Here is a 23,079-nt window from a genome sequence, read left to right on the forward strand (position 1 = left end):
CCATTCTCCTTTGACGAGCTGTTTTCGCCCACAGGACTGCAGCTGATTGGATGTTTTTTTTATTTGTCGCACTATTCTCGGGAAACCCTAGACACCATCATGCTCGAAAAGCCCAGGAGGCCAGACCTTTCTGAGATACTGTAACCGGCGCGCCTAGCACCGAAGATCATACCACGCTCAGTCGCTTAGGTCAGTTTTCCCCATTCTAACGTTCAATCGAACAGTAACTGAAATCCTCGATGCTTGTCTGCCTACTTTATATAGCAAACCACGGCAACATGATTCACTGTCTGTAGGACCGAAACCATTTTTATGAACAGGGTGAGGTACCTAATAAACTGTGTACATGTCAAACATATCTATACTAATTGTGTTTTAAGTGCTTGTTAAAAGGAGTAAGTAATGGAGATACTATGTATGGGTACATGGAAGCACTCAAGGGCTTGGTGAATTAACAGAGAATGGGGAGATCCTTTCAGGTGTACTACACTCAGTCCAAACACATAAACAGATGCTTAGCTAAAAACCAACTTAAAGCTATGCTTCAAATCACAAAGACAACTGAAGAGAAGACTTGACACCAGGGCTGGATTTGTTTGTTGAAAAAAATGAAAACCACAGTGCAGTTAGCAGGGGCATAGAACTAGACTTAGTCTGGAAGGTCGTCTTTGTGGGGTTTGATGCGGTGCTGTTCTGTGGGTGTAGTAGGGTGCTGGGAAGACTTGTCTGCCAAGGAGGAGGTGATGAAAAGACTAAAGTACACAATGAACAGAACAGCTGCTTCCAGCCAATCCCTATTCAAGGGAAAACGAGCTCCTGTCTGTGGTAGGAATAGCAGACACACTGCTGCTCCCACAAGATCTGCTCTCTTCTTCTCTCCGATGGCTCAATTACTACTCGGTCCTAAAATAGACGGCAACACAAACTCGGCCTATTCCTATGCTGTGTTCTCTCACAGCATGTTGAAAGTAAAACTGCTTTAGACATTTGTTATGTAGCCTAATAGTATTATTATTGAGGGGTAGATTGGACTTGTGTTTCATTGAAGTATTTCCTTCTTCAAAATTACAAAATTCTGTTGCCTAACAGAATAAAGGCGTCCGCATGCTTCAGAACCGAAATAGTTTGGAAAAGTTTGTGCATGTTACGACAACATTTTGTGACGTTTTGGTCTTTTTCCTTCGGCTGTTCAGGCACACACACACATCTTTCTGGAGGCAAGCCTAAATTCGGAGCCAAAGTCTAAGCCCCGTCGTCGGTGATTGGTCAACAGTAGGGATTCTTCAATCGTCTTTGTTGTCATTCAACAAAGAGACCACTTGTTTTCATTGAGAAATACTACACCAAGCATCTTAAGTTAGATGTAAAATTGTGGGACTAAGATCTCCTCGGCAAAAACGTAAATTCATGACAGATTTCTTGCGTTATCATAGATTAATTCAGACTATTTTTTAGGAAGTGTATACTGGCTACGGTGTCTCAAAATGGACAAAAAGTACTATTGACACTTTTCCCCTCATTTTTCAAGCAAAGGATTTTTTAAGGGGGTATGTGATCACACTCGTTCGGTTCGACTAGCCGACTTCGGCTAGCCGAACTGAGGCATGCTGATACCTTAGAGTCCATTGAAGAACCAACATATATAATGAATGACCCAGTTGATGCCAGTGCATATAGAATAAGATGGTAGAGCAGGGACTTATCGCAGGGGTATCCTTCATTCCAATAAGTAGCCCATACTAGAGAAATGTGAAGTTTGCTAATATGGGTGATCGTTAATGGGACAATTGATGGCTACAACCATCAAACTTGTAATAGCAGTTTAAAGGATAATTTAAAACAAATGTGGTGCACATTAATGTTATAAACGTATCGTTCTATTTATCACATCAATTCAGGCTATGTATTTTTGTCCATGTCACCCAGCTCTATAAATTGAAGCTTCTTATCCAACCCTAAACCCCAGTCCGCCGGGCAGGCACCACGGCTGCTACCCCATCTCCCCCTTGTCTCATCCACTGTGAACTGACAAAATACTTCTCACATCTCCAGGGCACACCTGTCTGTTCCCCATGGCCACTGCCATGGCAACCCATGTTAATTTTATAAGTGTATGTAGCCAGGTTTTTAGATTCATCCTTCCTTTAGTTTCATCAGAATCCATTACTTAAACAAAGCGAGACAAAGACACAGTTGTGCAGTCGCACGCTCAGCTAATCCATCCAGTCTGGCGTATGGCACAACACACAAAATTAACCCATGCAGTGCTTAGCACACGCACTCTCTCACACACATACACATAGTCAGAGTTAATCTGTTCAACTGCTGGCATATAGACAGCCATTCTCTGTGACAAAACCACCCAGCTGCTGACTTTCAGTCACACAATAAGTGGTCTAAAAAGATGCATCAGTGGCACAGAGTAGGTGTTGGGCGGTATCCAGATTTTCATACCATTTCTGTACCATACTGGGGTATATGGTATTACCGGGAGTGCACACAAGGGGCGTTATTATTAATTTTTTTTACGCACAAAACAATTTAGGCAACAGGGAGCTCGATCCAAGGGGAGATTGAATGTCTCTGCTGTAACGAATAAGCTTTATCTTGACATCTAGCCACTTGACATCTAGCTAGCTTACTACAAACAGTCACAGGGGCAGTGTATTCAGTGTCATCATGGAGCTCAGCAAAATGATGCCTTCTCACAACAGCCAGTGGATTTAGTGATGCTGGACAAAAAACAATACATAATTTCAGCAAACCTGTCTAAATCTCCAAGCGGGGAATGGGTCAACTTCATGAAATAATATGAAAGCCAGTGTCTGTAGAAGCTAGCGAACGTTGGGTTGATACATACCTGGAGTGCTGAGAGGCTGGCCACTCAAAGCTGTGATGCTGCGACTCATGTTTATAGCGCACACCTCCGTCACAATGCTCTCCCCCTTCTTGCTCCCATCTAAGGGGACGTCGGATGAGCTGCCCTTCCCCCCAGAGCCCCGGCTCCCCTGGCTGGGGTTTTTGAGCAGGGGAGAGGGCTGGATGGCGACAGGGGTCTGCTTTAGGCTGAGGGCCTGGAGGTTGTGTGTTTGAAAGGAGGACATGGTCGCCCCCTGCTGGCTACGGATAGCCAGGTTCTGGACCTGAAAAGACACAGAGGTCAGGTGCTGGAGGCAATGACACATGGCCTGGGGCAAGAGAGGTGGGGTGCCCCACAGTCAAGGGTCTCCAGAATTAGTGAGAAATGCACTTTTTTAGACTAAATTAGTTATCACAGCATAACTGTAAACATAATGCATCTGCTATCCACCTGTATGAATTATGGTTCACTGTGCTGATATTACATGCCATCTAGTGCAGTTACTACAGCAACTCTGTGTGTATGGTATTAGCCTATAGTTGAGATAATAATAGGGTACCTGTGAGGGGGCAGACTGTTGTCCAGAGGACTGCGTGGAGCTCTCAGACTGGACTGCAGTCACTGCGGCCGTAGGTGTGAAGATGAGCTGGGGGGACAAAGGAACAGCACGGCCTAGGCTCCTAGCTACTTGCACAAGGTTGCTTTGCTGTGCCTGAAAAATCACACACCAACATACAGTACCAGTCAAAAGTTTGGACACACCTACTCATTGGTATGTTCTTTACTTTTACTATTTTCTACATTGCAGAATAATAGCAAAGACATCAAAACTATGAAATCATGTAGTAACCAAAAAAGTGTAAAACAAATGAGATTCTTCAAAGTAACCACCCTTTGCCTTGATGACAGCTTTGCACTCTTGGCATTCTCTCAACCAGCTTCATGAGGTAGTCACCTGGAATGCATTTCAATTAACATGTGTGCCCTGTTAAAAGTTAATTGTTGATTTTCTATCCTTCTTAATGAATTTGAGACAATCAGTTGTGTTGTGACAAGGTAGGGGTGGTATACAGAAGATAGCCCTATTTGTTAAAAGACGATGTCCAAAGTATGTCAAGAACAGTTCAAATAAGCGAAGGGAAACGACAGTCTATCATTACTTTAAGACATGAAGGTTAGTCAAGTGCAGTCGCAAAAACCATCAAGCGCTATGATGAAACTGGCTCTCATGACAGGAAGACACAGAGTTACCTCTGCTGCAGAGGATAAGTTAACTGCACCTCAGATTGCAGCCCAAATAAATGCATCACAGAGTTCAAGTAACAGACACATTCAACATCAACTGTTCATAGGAGAATCAGGCATTCATGGTCAAATTGCTGCAAAGAAACCACTACTAAAGGACACCAATAATAAGAAGAGACTTGCTTGGGCCAAGAAACACAAGAAATGGACATTAGACCAGTGGAAATCTGTCCTTTAGTATGAGTCCAAATGTGAGATTTTTGGTTCCAACCACCGTGTCTTTGTGAGAAGCAGACTAGGTGAACGGATGATGGTTCCCACCATGGAGCATGGAGGAGGTGTGGTGCGGGTGCTTTGCTGGTGACACTGTGTGATTTATTTAGAATTTAAGACACACTTAACCAGCATGGCAACCACAGCATTATGCAGCGATACACCATTCCATCTGGTTTGCAATTTGTGGGGCTATCATTTGTTTTTCACAGGACAATGACCCACAAAACACTTCCAGTCTGTGTAAGGGCTATTTGACCAAGAAAGAGAGGAATAGAGTGCTGCATCAGATGACCTGGCCTCCACAATCACCCGACCTCAACCCAACTGAGATGGTTTGGGATGAGTTGGACCGCAGAGTGAAGGAAAAGCAGCCAACAACTGCACAGCATATGTGGGAACTCCTTCAAGACTGTTGAAAAAGCATTCCTCATGAAGCTGGTTGAGAGAATGCCAAGAGTGTGCAAAACTGTCATCAAGGCAAAGGGTGGCTACTTTAAAGAATCTCAAATCTATTTTGATTTGTTTAAATTTTGGGGGGTAATTACACGATTCCATGTGTTATTTTCTAGTTTTGATGTCTTCACTATTATTCTACAATGTAGAAAATAGTAAAAATAAAGAAAAACCTTTGAATGAGGAGGTGTCCAAACTTTTGACTGGTACTGTATATGTAGACAATTCCTCCATGGGTTTGGGCACAGAAAAAGAATACTGTAAGCAGCTGATTTTTCTCTGTCGCTTTCTTTCACACTCACTCTCCCCATGCATCATGTGTCCAAAACTCTTTAAAAAATGTGATGTAATCAGACTGAATTGATTCAGTTTGAGATGCAGGACAACCTTCCTACTACACTCCTTCCAACAGTGGTGACACAAACAGCACACACAAACACTTCCATCACACTAAGCCTCCGGAGGTGTGGCTAAGCCAGCTAGTGTGTGCCAGTGGGCATGCTCCTGGGAATTTACCATCTGGGCACGCAGGTACATATGAGCCTGACTGGCAGTGAGGGTGGTGGGGCTGGACGTGCTGCCCAGGAGCACGGCCTGCTGGGAGATGCTGCCGGCTGGGGCGGAGCTAACACTCTGGGTTCGGCTGATCAGCTGGGCTGCAGCCGGGGACGTGGTCAGGTTAATCTGGGGAAAGGACAGAGAAGACAGAAAGGATTACAGAACATCACCAACAACAAAAACATTACACATCTATGAACCCGGCCCCTAAGTTACTAGACATGACTCACTGCACTCACTGTGGCCTGGGATGATCCTGTTTGCTGGGATGAAGTGCCATTTTGGGTGGAGCTCTGCCTTCCTGCCGCAATACTGGCCTGTGGCATGACAGGTGAGAACAGTTAGGGGATCAACACTTACAGTATATTTCTCTTAATCTGAAGATAACTGTTAGATTTACTAACTAAACTTTCAGAACCTTAACCCCAGCACTGACCTTATCTCACGTCTTTGTTAAAATACTAACACAGCTTGTCTGGCGGCCTGTTTAATTCGCCAGTTTAACAGTCTCTTGTGTCTCCAGTGCTCACCTGCTGTACGGCGGCTAGGCTCTGGAGCTGTGCATTGCTCAGGTGCTGCTGCTGGAGGGCTGCTGTCTGCAGCATGAGGTGCTGCTGCTGCGCTGCGTACATCTGCTGCAGGTACTGCGCAGCCGTGTTGGGCTGCCGGTGCAATGCCTGCTGGATCACCTTAAGTACACAGGGAGAAAGAGACAGGTTAGCGGTTGGGGTAACATTCTCAACAACAGGCTCTAAAAAGGACTTTTACTGGGTTGGAGTAATGCTCTGAAAAAAATAAGTCCCAATTGCACTGTTTTTACTGAGCCATTGAAAATCAGGTATGGGAGATTCCTAAGGTATATTGGTCCCTGTTGCAAAATGTGCTTCTCATATAGGGAGAACAGCCTCACTCCTGCACCCCCTGCACATTGTAATGGACTTAATTGCATCATATGCTCACCCCTATGGCCTTGAGCACATATTTTATTCAATCTTCATGATACATTTTTTTTACTGACAACCTCAGCATAGTTGCCAAAGCAACATGAGAGATGGCTTGACCCAGAGCACATAGCCTAATAGAGCTTCTCTGACCTAAGCTTCCAAGGGGGAAAAGAGGGCGGAGATTGTGATGAACATCCATTCACTTCTCTCTTATTGAGCCCAAATGACAAGCCTTGCACTATGTTAAGTAGGCCGGTAGTGACAATGCTGCTAGTTCCCTACGGGCAGATGAGCGCACGCATTAGAAAGAAAGGATAGAAGAGACCTAAGATCTGTCAGTCACCCTTTAAGAGGAGGGAAAACGGAGAGCCTAATCCAAGCTGGGTTTCACATTGGTCAATGGTCAAATAGCAGAGGACAGAGCCTGGAACCATAGCAACCCTGATCTGCTGTCGTCAGTAATGATAGATTACATGATGCCAGTGTACTACATCAAATAACAATGCAAAAACATTATCAAATTGCACCTTCGTCTAAATGTAATAATAGTCTTGTTTATTATAAGTATTGTAGTAAATTACATAGTGAGCTTAGTACAATACTGGCCGATGTACAGTGCATGCATGGTTTAACCAGCAGATGGCAGTAGGGCAATGACAATTTCATTATTGCAGGGAACGTAAATGGAGAAAACGGTTTATGCAAAACACGTGTATGTGGGTGTGTGTCACACTGGACTGGCATGTTTTTTTACCCTGAAGTTTACCTGAACCGTCTGCCTGTCAGGAATCCCGCTGTACACAGAGATCTGAGGCACAGCCTGCCTTCCTGTGCTGTTGCTGCTGGTGGTAGTGCTGCTACTGGTCGTACTGGTACTGGTGGCAGTGGCTCCAGTGCTGCTGGCACTAGAGGCTGGAGGCCCCTGCTCAATGTCCATGGTGCCCTCTCCTCGTTTGGCCCTTCCCCTGCTGCCCTTTGGACAAGCTCTCCTGAACCTACAAGACAGGAAACAGGGACGTTAAAATGAAGCCATAGGGCTCAGACATATTGGGCCATGTTCATGACAGTCACTATGTAAGCCCACTCAGTATAACTTAAGAAAGCATCCCTAAAGCCTATAAGCATGAAATTATGCTCCTAAGGTGATATACAATGTATCATTGTGTATACATACTTGTCTTATTTCAGTATGTGCTAAAATGAGACAGAATGGGTTACTACAGGTGCAGGAAAGCAGGATGTCCATATAACATTAGTGAATGACGAAAATACCAAACTATGTACTCAAAACAAAAAGGAAATTGAGTTACAAATATGTTTTTGCTGAATTAACTTTAAGATCCCTAGACAGCTAAATACAAATGCATAAGCGACATGGCACAGCTTACAATGACATTGTTCATTAGGAATATAGCCCCTCTTTGTTTCACAACCTCAGCAGACTGAAAACAATTCAATTGCCTATCCCTTCCCTGAACAATCACTCTTGGTCCAATAAAAGGGGTAAATTAAACTCAGACTTCAAAACAGGTGAGCTTCAAGTACCTCAATTTTAATTATAAACATTAAATTGTAAACAGGAAATATGTCAATGTACAGCTAATATTTAGGCCTTCAGTATTCATACTTACCAATACACATTCAATAAACATAACTGCCTGAATATGACCTGCCCACATTTTTATTTAGCTAGCTAATGTTCTTTACACTGCGTAACATCGTTGTTAATGTCTAATGTCGCAATGAAGGCCAAGCAGAATTTGACACAAAATGTCTAAAGGGAACGTATTATTAAAGACTTTCCAAAAGTGGATCTGTTGTTGACCCACTTCTTCTGTTTACCTCATGTCAAAATAAAACAGACCCACAATAATATTAGTATTTTTATTAATACGTTATTTTAGATATGTTGTCTCTAATTGCCAGGTTATAAGGACCAACCATCCAGACCACCGGTAGAGTAAGTTGAAATTGAATTTTATATAACTTCTGGCTTCCTGCCGTCTGTTAAGGTTTTTTTGCAACCCAATTCCCAACAACGCTAGTGTCAATATATCAGCGTTGCTAAAAGCATCTTGCAAGGGTGATGATATGCATACTTGGCCTTCATAGCGATTTTACACATTAACATAATGTTACACAGTATCAAGAACACTAGCTAGCTAAATAAAAAATTTGCAGGTCATATTCAGGCACTTATGGTTTGGTCCATGAATGGGGAATAGAGGAGAATGAGTGAGTTAGGAAACTAGATAACTAGCTGGCTGCAGTCCACATCGTCACAGGCCCCATCACACTCAGGCGTGATGCACCGATGCTATCTCTTGGACATCAGCACGCAAAAAGCTATTGTCAAAACAGCAAAGCTAGCTTCACGTCCACTGTGTCACGAATGTTGAATACAATTCCATTTGAACTTATTCCGCCGATTGCCATGCGGTTGGTTCTTCTATAGGGTGGAATTTGACAAAATATCCAAAGAAACTTAAATAAATGTGGGTTTGCAGCAGGTGCATTGCATATCACCTACTCTCTGCTTCAACACAAAATAAAAGTAATGCACGTGCTCCTTATGTGCGCAAGCAAGCGATAACTAGTGGGGGGACTTTTACTTTGACAGAGGAAGAGAGCGCAGCAGACCCACATTTGGAAAGTTGGTTTATTATTATGTTCCTTTCGATATTCTATCTCAAACCAACCCCATGGACAATAGGCAACTTAAATCAGACAGGGGACGTGTAGGTTTTCATCAATACAAATGCCCGTAACTATCACACCATGCGTGAGCTCTCTGGTGAATGAAGGCCGTTTTGTTTTCGTATTGAAATTCATAACAGAGAAGATGAACGGAGTTTCAAGGGCCTTTTAAAAATAAACTAACCCCACGCCATTCTCAGATTACCACAACAATTGCCCACTTAATTCAACATGTCTAATGGTGAGCATTAAATCCAATTTGGTAGTGGCAGAAAAATGCAAGTTCTGAAAGACAATGAATTCCAGTGACATATTTAAGTGAAAGAAGGGTGCATCTAATCACAACTGGACTGACAACATAAGGACTTAAATGACAGTTAAAGTACACCTATACTGTATCTACTCCAATCACTCTTTTATTAGACTTTTGGCTGCTGAACCCTTTCTGTCTTCAATCTTCAACATGTGTTTATTTATTTATTTTTATTTCACCTTTATTTAACCAGGTAGGCTAGTTGAGAACAAGTTCTCATTTGCAACTGCGACCTGGCCAAGATAAAGCATAGCAGTGTGAGCATACAACAAAGAGTTACACATGGAGTAAACAATTAACAAGTCAATAACACAGTAGAAAACGAAGGGGGGGTCTATATACAATGTGTGCAAAAGGCATGAGGAGGTAGGCAAATAATTACAATTTTGCAGATTAACACTGGAGTGATAAAAGATCAGATGGTCATGTACAGGTAGAGATATTGGTGTGCAGAAGAGCAGAAAAGTAAATAAATAGAAACAGTACGGGGATGAGGTAGGTGAAAAGGGTGGGCTATTTACCAATAGACTATGTACAGCTGCAGCGATCGGTTAGCTGCTCAGATAGCTGATGTTTGAAGTTGGTGAGGGAGATAAAAGTCTCCAACTTCAGCGATTTTTGCAATTCGTTCCAGTCACAGGCAGCAGAGTACTGGAACGAAAGGCGGCCAAATGAGGTGTTGGCTTTAGGGATGATCAGTGAGATACACCTGCTGGAGCGCGTGCTACGGATGGGTGTTGCCATCGTGACCAGTGAGCTGAGATAAGGCGGAGCTTTACCTAGCATAGACTTGTAGATGACCTGGAGCCAGTGGGTCTGGCGACGAATATGTAGCGAGGGCCAGCCGACTATAGCATACAAGTCGCAGTGGTGGGTAGTATAAGGTGCTTTAGTGACAAAACGGATGGCACTGTGATAGACTGCATCCAGTTTGCTGAGTAGAGTGTTGGAAGCCATTTTGTAGATGACATCGCCGAAGTCGAGGATCGGTAGGATAGTCAGTTTTACTAGGGTAAGCTTGGCGGCTTGAGTGAAGGAGGCTTTGTTGCGGAATAGAAAGCCGACTCTTGATTTGATTTTCGATTGGAGATGTTTGATATGAGTCTGGAAGGAGAGTTTGCAGTCTAGCCAGACACCTAGGTACTTATAGACGTCCACATATTCTAGGTCGGGACCATCCAGGGTGGTGATGCTAGTCGGGCATGCAGGTGCAGGCAGCGACCGGTTGAAAAGCATGCATTTGGTTTTACTAGCGTTTAAGAGCAGTTGGAGGCCACGGAAGGAGTGTTGTATGGCATTGAAGCTTGTTTGGAGGTTAGATAGCACAGTGTCCAAAGACGGGCCGAAAGTATATAGAATGGTGTCGTCTGCGTAGAGGTGGATCAGGGAATCGCCCGCAGCAAGAGCAACATCATTGATATACACAGAGAAAAGAGTCGGCCCGAGAATTGAACCCTGTGGCACCCCCATAGAGACTGCCAGAGGACCGGACAGCATGCCCTCCGATTTGACACACTGAACTCTGTCTGCAAAGTAATTGGTGAACCAGGCAAGGCAGTCATCCGAAAAACCGAGGCTACTGAGTCTGCCGATAAGAATATGGTGATTGACAGAGTCGAAAGCCTTGGCGAGGTCGATGAAGACGGCTGCACAGTACTGTCTTTTATCGATGGCGGTTATGATGTCGTTTAGTACCTTGAGTGTGGCTGAGGTGCACCCATGACCGGCTCGGAAACCAGATTGCACAGCGGAGAAGGTACGGTGGGATTCGAGATGGTCAGTGACCTGTTTGTTGACTTGGCTTTCGAAGACCTTAGATAGGCAGGGCAGGATGGATATAGGTCTGTAACAGTTTGGGTCCAGGGTGTCTCCCCCTTTGAAGAGGGGGATGACTGCGGCAGCTTTCCAATCCTTGGGGATCTCAGACGAGATGAAAGAGAGGTTGAACAGGCTGGTAAATGAACAGATTAGTAGTTGACTCTAGAGCATCCCAGTAATTGACTGTCACCCTAGTGCTCTGCTGCTCCATTAGCAGAGGAAGTGAGGTTCAGTAGACTGAGCAGATGAGATGGATGGGCTGAGAGAGCAGAACAGCTGATGGGGTTAAGAACGCTGGGAGGAAGGTGGACTGGGAAAGAGAGAACCTAGGGATGAGATTGAGTTTTTGGAATGTATTGTGGATTTTGACTGTGTGAGTGGTTGGGGGAGGGTTGTGATGGAAATAATTTAATAAGGTCTTTAACAGCGATGCTGCAATTCCTAAGTTATTTTCTCTCCCCTCCTTTTAATTCTACTTTCAGTGGATTCAGGCATAGCTGTAGCATACAGTGCACTGTAGGTTAAGAAACATTGAGTGATGACAAACCTCGCCTTGTTCCACCATAAAGTCTGATACTGTGTATTACAACCTCATGCACAACCAGACTAACTCCAACACACAGCATCATACAGTTACTGGTTACCCATGGCTATAGAATACAAAAGCATTATGCTGCCAAAAATTCCGATCATTGAGAGCATTATTTCACATCTGGATGTACCCCCTATAATTAAGCCTGCTCCAGAGAGAGAGTTACGCCTGACATCTAGTCTGGTTACACAGGGATTTTGGATCGAACAAAGCATTGTTCTCTTCATCATGGTGTAGGGAACAGCCTCGGACTTATTGCCTTTTCTGGCAAACCTGCTGCCCCTGTCTCTCCAAGAGGAATCACTCATCCATCAGTCATGGAACACTACTCCCCCACAACTGGCAGGCAGCAGGAATCCTATACTGGGTCGCGTTGGTGAGAGCACAGGGCTACACTATATATAATTTGTGTCAACACAAACTGTCCTGGTCCTCGATAAGTGATGGGGGCTACTGCTCTTACTGCACTCTTAGCTTTGTAGAGACAAATGCAAATTGACACCAGACTCATTTTTGTCTGGAATGACAAGAGCAAGCCTATGAATCCAATAGCATATTTGTTATATATATATATATATATATACACATACACACACACCACAAAATGCATTAGTCAAATTATCGGGATCAATATAGTAAAAGAGCACAGCTAATGTACATCAATGGCTTTTAGAAAGGCTTTATGGGTATAATAGAACAAGGGGTGCTGCAGAGACAACGCCCCCAATGCTCCTACCTCCTCTGGGCCCCCCAGCGTGTTGCGGGAGTGTGATGCCCCATCCCCCGGGACCCTGGTCCTGTAGGATGCTGCTCCTCTTTGTCTGCCTATGTCTGTGTGGTGGATTCAAACATTAGCCTCTCTATCCCCTACTAACACTCTGCTCCCCATCCCAACATCAACACAGACACAGCCTACCAACCAGGCCCCTGCCTTCCTCCTGATTATGAGGTATCCTAGCGACAGTCAACTGGGTGCCTATGGAATCCCAGTGCAGTGCAGTGCAGTATGCTGATTGGTCAGAAGGACCCTCTCTAATGAAGATGATGATAATGATGTCACCCTCTACCCTCCCCCTGCCAGAATACTGAATATGGTAGCATGAAGCCTAGGCCATATAATAGCCAAACCATCACCAAAATCATATTGGATAAGCACAAAACTCAATCTGTAAATGTATAGAGCTATCTATTTATTTTATAGAAAATGTTATTAAATCTGTTATTATTGCATTAGGACATAAGTTAGGCTATAACATCAGTCTATAAGCATACATTGTAGTCTACACATGAACATTCAGGTTAGGGTCATATACAATGCCTTCGGAAAGTATTCAGACCCCTTGACTTTTTCCATATTTTGTTACGTTTCAGCCTTATTATAAAATGTATTAAATATATTTTTTCTTCATAATTTACACATAACACCCTATAATGACAAAGCGAAAACAGGTTTTTAAAACAGAAATACCTTTACATAAGTATTCAGACCCTTTGCTATGAGACTCGAAATTGAGCTCAGGTGCATCCTGTTTCCATTGATCATCCTTGAGATGTTTCTACAACTTGATTGGACTCCACCTGTGGTAAATTCAATTAATTGGACTGGATTTGGAAAGGCACACACCTGTCTATGTAAGGTCCCACAGTTGACAGTGCATGTCAGAGCAAAAACCAAGCCATGAGGTCGAAGGAATTGTCCGTAGAGCGCCGAGACAGGATTGTGTCGAGGCACAGATCTGGGGAAGGGTACCAAAAATATTTCTGCAGCATTGAAGGTCCCAAAAACACAGTGGCCTCCATCAATCTTAAATTGAAGAAGTTTGGAACCACCAAGACTCTTCCTAGGGCTGGCCGCCCGGCCAAACTGGGCAATCGGGGAGAAGGGCCTTGGTCAGGGAGGTGACCAAGAACCCGATAGTCACTGACAGAGCTCTAGAGTTCCTCTGTGGAGGATAATCGTTCAGAAGGACAACCATCTCTGCAGCACTCCACCAATCAGGCCTTTATGGTAGAGTGCCCAGACGGAAGCCACTCCTCAAAAAACGCCTGCTTGGAGTTTGCCAAAAAGGCACCTAAATACTCAGACAATGATCTAATGAAACCAAGATTGAACTCTTTGGCCTGAATGCCAGATGAACAGAGCAGAGTACAGAGAGATCCTTGATGAAAACCTGCTCCAGAGTGCTCAGGACCTCAGCTGGGGTGAAGGTTCACCTTCACACAGTACAACGACCCTAAGCACACAGCTAAGACAACGCAGGAGTGGCTTCAGGACAAGTCTGAATGTCCTTAAGTGGCCTAGCCAGAGACTGGATCGAACATCTCTGGAGAGACCTGAAAATAGCTGTGCAGCAACGCTCCCGATCCAACCTGACAAAGCTTGCGAGGATCTGCTGAGAGGAATTGGTACAAACTCCCCAAATACAGGTGTGTCAAGCTTGTAGCATCATACCCAAGAAGCCTCGAGGCTGTAATCGCTGCCAAAGAAACTTCAACAAAGTGCTGAGTAAAGGGTCTGAATACTCATGTACAGTTGACGTTGGACGTTTACATACACCTTAGCCATATACATTTAACTCTTGGAACTACCCATCCCGGATCCGGGAGAATTGTCAGCAACTACACTAATTAGCATAGCACAACGGTCAAATAATCTTACTAGAAAATATTAATGAAATCACAAGTGAAATATAGCGAAACACAGCCTTAGCCTTTTGTTAATCACCCTGTCGTCTCAGATTTTGCCATTTTTAGTTTAATATTTTTGACCATAGGACATTTCTCCAAAAATACAGATTTTTGTCCCCATTTGCAGTTGCAAACCATAGTCTGGCTTCGGTCTTGGAACAGTGGTTTCCTTCTTGCTGAGCGGCCTTTCAGGTTATGTCGATATAGGACTAGTTTTACTGTGGATATAGATACTTTTGTAACTGTTTCCTCCAGCATCTTCACAAGGTCCTTTGCTGTTGTTCTGGGATTGACTTGCACTTTTCGCACCAAGGTACGTTCATCTCTAGGAGACAGAACGCGTCTCCTTCCTGAGCGGTATGACAGCTGCGTGGTCCCATGGTGTTTATACTTGTGTACTATTGTTTGTACAGATGAACGTGGTACCTTCAGGAGTTTGGAAATTTCTTCCAAGGATGAACCAGACTTGTGGAGGTCAACAATTTTGTTTGAGGTCTTGGCTGATTTCTTTTGATTTTCACCTGATGTCAAGCAAAGAGGCGCTGAGTGAAGGTAGGCCTTGACATTTCCGAGCTGTTTAAAGGCACAGTCAACTTAGTGTATGTAAACTTCTGACCCACTGGAATTGTGATACAGTGAATTATAAATGAAATAACCTGTCTGTAAACAATTGTTGGAAAAATTACTTGTGTCATGCTTTACAGCTAAACCATCCAAAAGATTGATTCTATACATCGTTTGACATGTTTCTACAGAGCTTTTTCTCATTTTGTCTGCAACTAGTGAACGCCCAACGGAACCCCTCAACAACATTCCACTGAAAAGGCAGCGTGCGAAATTCCAAAATATATATTTTTGAAATATGTAACTTTCACACATTAACAAGTCCAATACAGCAAATGAAAGATAAACATCTTGTTAATCTACCCATCGTGTCCGATTTAAAAAATGCTTTACAGCTAAAGCACAATATGCGATTATGTTAGGTCATAGCCAAGTCGAAAAAACACAGCAATTTTTCCAGCCAAAGAGAGTCACAAAAAGCTGAAATAGATCAAATTAATCACTAACCTTTGATGATCTTCATCAGATGACACTCATAGGACATCATATTACACAATACATGTATGTTTTGTTCGATAATGTGTATATCTATTTCCAAAAATCTCAGTTTACATTGGTGCCTTACGTGCAGTAATGTTTTGATTCCAAAACATCCGGTGATTTTGCAGAAATACTCATAATAAACATTGATAAAAGATACTAGTGTTATTCACAGAATTAAAAGATAGACTTCTCCTTAATGCAACCGCTGTGTCCGATTTCAAAAAAACGTTACGGAAAAAGCATAATCTGAGAACGGCGCTCAGAACCCAAAACAGCCAGAGGAATATCCGCCATTTTGGAATAAACAAAGTTAGAAACAACACCATAAATATTCACTTACCTTTGATGATCTTCATCAGAAGGCACACCCAGGAATCCCAGTTCGACAATAAATGACTGATTTGTTCCATAAAGTTCCGTCATTTATGTCCAAATAGCCACTTGTTGTTAGCGTGTTCAGCCCAGTAATCCATCTTCATGAGGCGCAGGCACTTCATCCAGACAAAAACTCGAAAAGTTCCGTTACAGTCCTTTAGAAACATGTCGAACGATGTATGGAATCAATCTTTAGGATGTTTTTAACATAAAACATAAATAATGTTCCAACCGGAGAATTCCTTTGGTCTTCAGAAAAGTGCTGTTCGAATGAATGTCTACGAGCCTGCTGGTGCCTACCATCGCTCAGTCAGACTGCTCTATCAAATCATAGACTTAATTATAACATAATAACACACAGAAATACAAGCCATAGGTCATTAATTTGGTCGAATCCAAAAACTATAATTTCGAAAACAAAACGTTTATTCTTTCAGTGAAATACGGAACTGTTCCGTATTTTATCTAACGGATGGCATCCCTAAGTCTAAATATTGCTGTTACATTGCACAACCTTCAATGTTATGTCATAATTACATAACATTTTGGTAAATTAGTTCGCAATGAGCCAGGCGGCCCAAACTGTTGCATATACCCTGACTCTGCGTGCAATGAAGAAGTGACACAATTTCACCTGGTTAATATTGCCTGCTAACCTTTCTTTTAGCTAAATATGCAGGTTTAAAAATATATATTTCTGTGTGTTTTTTTAAAGAAAGGCATTGATGTTTAAGGTTAGGTATACGTTGGAGCAACGACAGTCCTTTTTCGCGAATGCGCACCGCATCGATTATATGCAACCCAGGACACGCTAGATAAACTAGTAATATCATCAACCATGTGTAGTTATAACTAGCGATTATGATTGAGTGATTATTTTTTATAAGATAAGTTTAATGCTAGCTAGCAACTTACCTTGGCTTCTTACTGCATTTGCGTAACAGGCAGGCTCCTCGTGAGGCAGGTGGTTAGAGTGTTGGACTAGTTAACCGTAAGGTTGCAAGATTGAATCCCTGAGCTGACAAAGTAAAAATCTGTTGTTCTGCCCCTGAACAAAAATACAGATTTCCGATTGTTAAGAAATCGGCCCTAATTAATCATCCATTCTGATTAATTGGTCGACCTCTAGTTTAGACGCCAATCCTACCTACCTACAGGTTATGGAAAATTTGCTCTTACCATTTCTCCAGTCGGTTTCATGAAGGAGAAAGCTTCTACTTCGATCTCAAAGACAAACAAAAACACTATAGTAAAAACTACAGTAATGTCTGAAAAAAACACTACTGTATATACTACAGTATAGTACAGTTCTCACAAATACTACTGTAAATACTATGACATACTACACTTTATTTACTACAGTATTTATACTATAGTTAACTGCAGCAAAGTCTGCATAAACACTACAGTGAATAATATAGTATTTATACCAAAGTATACTGTAGTATTTTTTCATGTGGGAATTCAAAGAGAAGTAATATGCTAATAAAGGAAAGACGTACCGTAATTCTATGGTGTGCCTAGTGTTCATCAGTTGCCATTCTGGTGCCATGGACTATGAATACAGTACACCACAGTTGAGTTTGTAAACAATATTGAGCTTAAGTACTGTGTAGATGCCAAATGCATGATTCAGGGAATGTAGGAAAGCAAGATGTAAGAGAGCATAGTATTAGAAAACAACAATATGCCAATAGCTTCTATTCAGAGTTCATGCTGTATTTTGTTCACTCCATGGAAATAGAAATGGCCATCCCTTGAGGTTGTAGATGGTGGATGAGTACTCTGCCCAAACAGACAGTCAGTGTACTACAAAACCCAGATAAAAATCCAATCAGGAAGTGCTGCATTTTTTAAAACCGCCTCATGCCAATGACTCCTTATATGGCTGTGAATGAGCTTACGTTTTCTACGTATTCCCCAAGGTGTCTACAGCATTGTGACGTCTTTTTACGCATTTATGTTGAATAATAGCCGTAAGGGACCACATTTAGCAAGTGGTCACATGATGGCTCCCGCAGAAAATCTTGCGTAAAGTACACAAGTAGCCATTTTTCCAATCGCTTCTTATGAGAAACTAATTGTCCCGGTGGATATTTTATCGAATAGATATTTGAAAAACACCTTGAGGATTGATTCTAAACAACGTTTGCCATGTTTCTGTCGATATTATGGAGCTAATTTGGAAAAAAGTTTGCCATTGTAGTGACTGCATTTTCCGGTCGATTTCTCAGCCAAACGTGAAGAACAAACGGAGCTATTTCGCCTACAAAAATAATATTTTTGGAAAAAAGGAACATTTGCTATCTAACTAGGAGTCTCCTGAGTGAAAACATCCGAAGTCCTTCAAAGATAAATGATTTAATTTGATTGCTTTTCTTATTTTCAGTGAAAATGTTGCCTGATGCTAGCAGAGCCTAGCCATAGCATTATGCCATGATAAACTTACACAAATGCTTGTCTAGCGTTGGCTGTAAAGCATATTTAGAAAATCTGAGATGACAGTGTGATTAACAAAAGGATTTTCATGAATAGGAACATTTTCTAGGAAGATTTATGTCCGCTGAGTTATGCTAATTAGTTTGAGGCTATGATTACACTCCCGCATGCGGGATGGGTAGTATCAAGAAGTTTTAACTTCCCCCAAAAAAAGGTGAAAGAATTTTTTTTTTTTAAATCCAGATTTTCATACAGTCTTACTGTTTCTGTACCATACCGGCTATACGGTATAACCAAAAATGCACACAAGGGCCGCTATATTTGACATACAAAACAATTTAAGCAACAGGGATCTTTGATCCAGGAGGGGATTGAATGTCTCTGCTGTAACCAAGAAGCTTGAGCTTGACATCTAGCCACTTAGCTAGCATGTTAGCAAACCAAATGCATTGCTGGAGCCCTGAGCTGGATATAATTTATTTGACACATCTTAAGATTTCTACTTATAGTTATAAGCAGTGGCGTAGCACGCACCCCCACAATGTAGGGATGCCCTCAACCCCCCCACCCCCAAAAAAACAATACCCCCAGGAAACAGTATAAATGGTATATCCCCCATAGTAACAAGAGAGAGAAAGTCTCCCTTGATCCAGAGGCCAGATCGATCTGGGGTGTAATTGAGCTGTCTGACTCGGATGGACTTTTATTACACAGCTGAGTAGGCCATTACAAAGAGAGTCTGGCCCCCTTCCAGGTGTGTGTGTCTACGACTCGTGGCAGTGTGTGCCTTCGTAAGTGTGGATGCGTGTGTGTGTATTGACAATTAGCCACACGTGGTCCATTCACTAAGGATGTGTGGCAGTAAGGCTGCAGAATTAATCAAATTTAGATAGAAAATTCAATATCCATATTGCAAGAGGCTGTGAATCTGCAATATTTTGAAACGCTACTCTGCCGCATGTAATGTCCGTTTTAATAGTTTACTCCATTTGCTACTTGAGTCATCTCTCTCCCGCTTCCCACACACACCAGGCCCCGCCCCTGTCAATCAAGGAGTGCAGTTGCTCGAACACCACCACTTGCCGTTCCAAGTTCACTGTGCATGGTCAATGCAACAATCCATATGAGTTCTATATTTACACTATTTGTTTGTGTATCTTACTCTCTGCAAATAGCTAGTTAGTTTGTATTTTCTTACAAAGTTGTGGCATAAAAAAAATGGTGCTACCCGCTAATGTTAATCACTAGTTCGCTACAGCCTGACACTAGTGCTGATGTAGGCTTAGATCAGCAAGTTGTTTGTGCTACGGTATGTTCTAAATAAAAGAATAGGCAACGCATGAATATGTTTCATGAATTTGAATTAAGAGAAAAATGTTTCCCCTAGAAAACATTGGCCAACAGGTTCCTACAATGTCACAAGAATTCCCTGGCTTTTTAATTCGTTAACATGTCAAACACATTCAAAGTGCCCGTTGTAATTCCAACTATATAACTAGAATATTAATTTTATTTCCAATTGCAACAGTTCACCCAAGTCTTTTGATCTAAATCCCAAGTCAAATCGCAATCTTTTTAAAATGTATTTTTTAGTGATGCACCGATATGACATTTTTGGCCGATACCCAATATTTTCCTTGCAAAAAAACCTGATACCCGATATTTACAATTTTAGCGCCCTTTTAAGCATTCTAGTACAGTTAAATAGTTACAGTGCCTTGCGAAAGTATTCGGCCCACTTAAGTTAATACTTTGTAGCTCCACCTTTTGCTGCGATTACAGCTGTAAGTCGCTTGGGGTATGTCTATCAGTTTTGCACATCGAGAGACGGAATTTTTTTCCCCATTCCTCCTTGCAAAACAGCTCAAGCTCAGTGAGGTTGGATGGAGAGCATTTGTGAACAGCAGTTTTCAGTTCTTTCCACAGATTCTCGATTGGATTCAGGTCTGGACTTTGACTTGGCCATTCTAACACCTGGATATGTTTATTTTTTAACCATTCCATTGTAGAATTTGCTTTATGTTTTGGATCATTGTCTTGTTGGAAGACAAATCTCCGTCCCAGTCTCAGGTCTTTTGCAGACTCCATCAGGTTTTCTTCCAGAATGGTCCTGTATTTGGCTCCATCCATCTTCCCATCAATTTGAACCATCTTCCCTGTCCCTGCTGAAGAAAAGCAGGCCCAAACCATGATGCTGCCACCACCATGTTTGACAGTGGGTATGGTGTGTTCAGGGTGATGAGCTGTGTTGCTTTTACGCCAAACATAACGTTTTGCATTGTTGCCAAAAAGTTAAATTTTGGTTTAATCTGACCAGAGCACCTTCTTCCACATGTTTGGTGGCTTGTGGCAAACTTTAAACAACACTTTTTATGGATATCTTTAAGAAATGGCTTTCTTCTTGCCACTCTTCCATAAAGGCCAGATTTGTGCAATATACGACTGATTGTTGTCCTATGGACAGAGTCTCCCACCTCAGCTGTAGATCTCTGCAGTTCATCCAGAGTGATCATGGGCCTCTTGGCTGCATCTCTGATCAGTCTTCTCCTTGTATGAGCTGAAAGTTTAGAGGGACGGCCAGGTCTTGGTAGATTTGCAGTGGTCTGATACTCCTTCCATTTCAATATTATCGCTTGCACAGTGCTCCTTGGGATGTTTAAAGCTTAGGAAATATTTTTGTATCCAAATCCGGCTTTAAACTTCTTCACAACAGTATCTCGGACCTGCCTGGTGTGTTCCTTGTTCTTCATGATGCTCTCTGCGCTTTTAACGGACCTCTGAGACTATCACAGTGCAGGTGCATTTATACGGAGACTTGATTACACACAGGTGGATTGTATTTATCATCATTAGTCATTTAGGTCAACATTGGATCATTCAGAGATCCTCACTGAACTTCTGGAGAGAGTTTGCTGCACTGAAAGTAAAGGGGCTGAATAATTTTGCACGCCCAATTTTTCAGTTTTTGATTTGTTAAAAAAGTTTGAAATATCCAAAAAATGTCATTCCACTTCATGATTGTGTCCCACTTGTTGTTGATTCTTCACAAAAAAATACAGTTTTATATCTTTATGTTTGAAGCCTGAAATGTGGCAAAAGGTCGCAAAGTTCAAGGGGGCCGAATACTTTCGCAAGGCACTGTAACAAACACACATGGACACAGCGGTCTAAGGCACTGAATCTCAGTGCAAGAGGCGTCACTACAGTTCCTGGTTCGAATCCAGGCCGTCATTGTAAATAAGAATTTGTTCTTAACCGACTTGCCTAGTTAAATAAAAGGTTACACACACCAAAACGTTATTTCGTTGGCATTTACGTATGTCCCCATTACCAGTAAAACATAATCGAAACCTATTTCTTTCACTTACTTGCTGTGCTGTTTCTTGTTCATTTGTTCAGTCGTTTCATTCTCAAACCGGATTTCTATGGAACGCCGTTTGGGTCTAAGCGTGTCAAAAAAGATACACGTCAAATACTGTAAACACATAGTTCGTGGCAAGTCTTTACTTGTTTGCAGACTTTTTTGTACAGCTTTGACAGTGCTACTGTATATTTTTTGACATGCAATGACCCAACGGTGTTCCATAGTATGCATGTTGTGAAGCTAATAGCAGTGACGCTATTACTGTGTAGTTCCGGTGGAGCAACATCTGGAAAATAGCGCACTTTGTAGTGTGTACCGGTGCTCGACCAATCGGCGAAAGCCAACATCACCCATGACAGAGAACGGCTAATTGTTAATTAAGGGCAATGAATTCCATTATCTTGGCGTTAATGTATTTCGCATTTGAGTTGTCTCTCTGAAATGTTCTTACTCTTTCAAATGACTGCTCAACTTGTTGACTGCTCGATCCACACATCAGACATTGTGGGCTAGGTTAGGAATGCTGTGTTGCACGTGTAGCGCAAAATGTTATGTAGCGTGATTACGTCCTGTTGACATTGACGTTAAACTAGACATCGGGCCAATACCGATGTTGGCATTTTTAGCTAATATTGTTCAATTCCGATATGTTCACCTATATATATCGTGCATCCCTATTATTTTTATTGTTATTAGATTTTTGGGCCCATACTGTTCAGCCTTATGTGGCAGCATGCTACAACAACAACAAAAAATCGCCCACACCAGATGTAGCCCAGAGGACCTGCCTGCTCTTTCTCTGCATCTTCAATTAGAACAATACTACACCCAGCTGTTAGGTGCTAAAACCCTACTGACTCCCCCAGTAAACCTCAATAACAAAACCACATAACTAATCTCATACTGAACATTCCTCGCTTACTCCAGTCTATAAATACCTCTATCAAACAGCACCCCCGAAGCCACAGATTATCAGCATGGTTCAAACCAGACACTATTCTATGACTCAATCTCAAAGGAATCGTTCCCCTATGTGGGACTAAACAACAAAGGGAAAAATAGGTCAGGCATGAGCAATGGTAGTGACTAGTGAGCACAGAGGATTGAAAGCACTGGGCTCATCAGAAGACATTTAGCAAGACTCTGCCAGCTGTGGGCCAGCCTGTCCCTGGTTGGACATAACTGAGAGCATGACAAGACCACCCTGGTGATGGTGGTTGACTTGCTTTCTTAGCAGTCAACTACTGTACCTTCAATGCAGCTGGGTGACTGGCCTGCTATGCCCTTGTTTTTTGTCATGATAGTCAGGGTCTCCCAAGGTCTCCCAAAACCCTTGGCTGGATGTTCTGC

General features: G+C 42.4%; 1 protein-coding gene across 12 annotated transcripts in view; it reads right to left on the reverse strand.

The window, feature by feature from the left end:
• Positions 1-23,079, reverse strand: part of LOC109896830 (polyhomeotic-like protein 2) — a 75,032-nt gene that overhangs the window by 17,717 nt on the left and 34,236 nt on the right. For 3 of the 12 annotated variants that reach the window (XM_020491217.2, XM_020491270.2, XM_020491244.2), the window contains 6 exons: positions 7,091-7,331; positions 5,923-6,081; positions 5,623-5,709; positions 5,351-5,518; positions 3,420-3,572; positions 2,861-3,143 (listed from right to left, as the gene is read on the reverse strand). In XM_020491217.2, the coding sequence (XP_020346806.2) occupies positions 2,861-3,143; positions 3,420-3,572; positions 5,351-5,518; positions 5,623-5,709; positions 5,923-6,081; positions 7,091-7,273 (1,033 nt within the window). In that variant the 5' untranslated portion in view covers positions 7,274-7,331. The remainder of the gene's footprint in view (positions 1-2,860; positions 3,144-3,419; positions 3,573-5,350; positions 5,519-5,622; positions 5,710-5,922; positions 6,082-7,090; positions 7,332-23,079) is intronic. The other 9 variants (XM_020491253.2, XM_031808350.1, XM_020491234.2 and 6 more) reach the window with 6 other exon arrangements.

This window comes from Oncorhynchus kisutch, linkage group LG1, assembly GCF_002021735.2.
Source record: "Oncorhynchus kisutch isolate 150728-3 linkage group LG1, Okis_V2, whole genome shotgun sequence".
Classification (NCBI taxonomy): domain Eukaryota; kingdom Metazoa; phylum Chordata; class Actinopteri; order Salmoniformes; family Salmonidae; genus Oncorhynchus; species Oncorhynchus kisutch.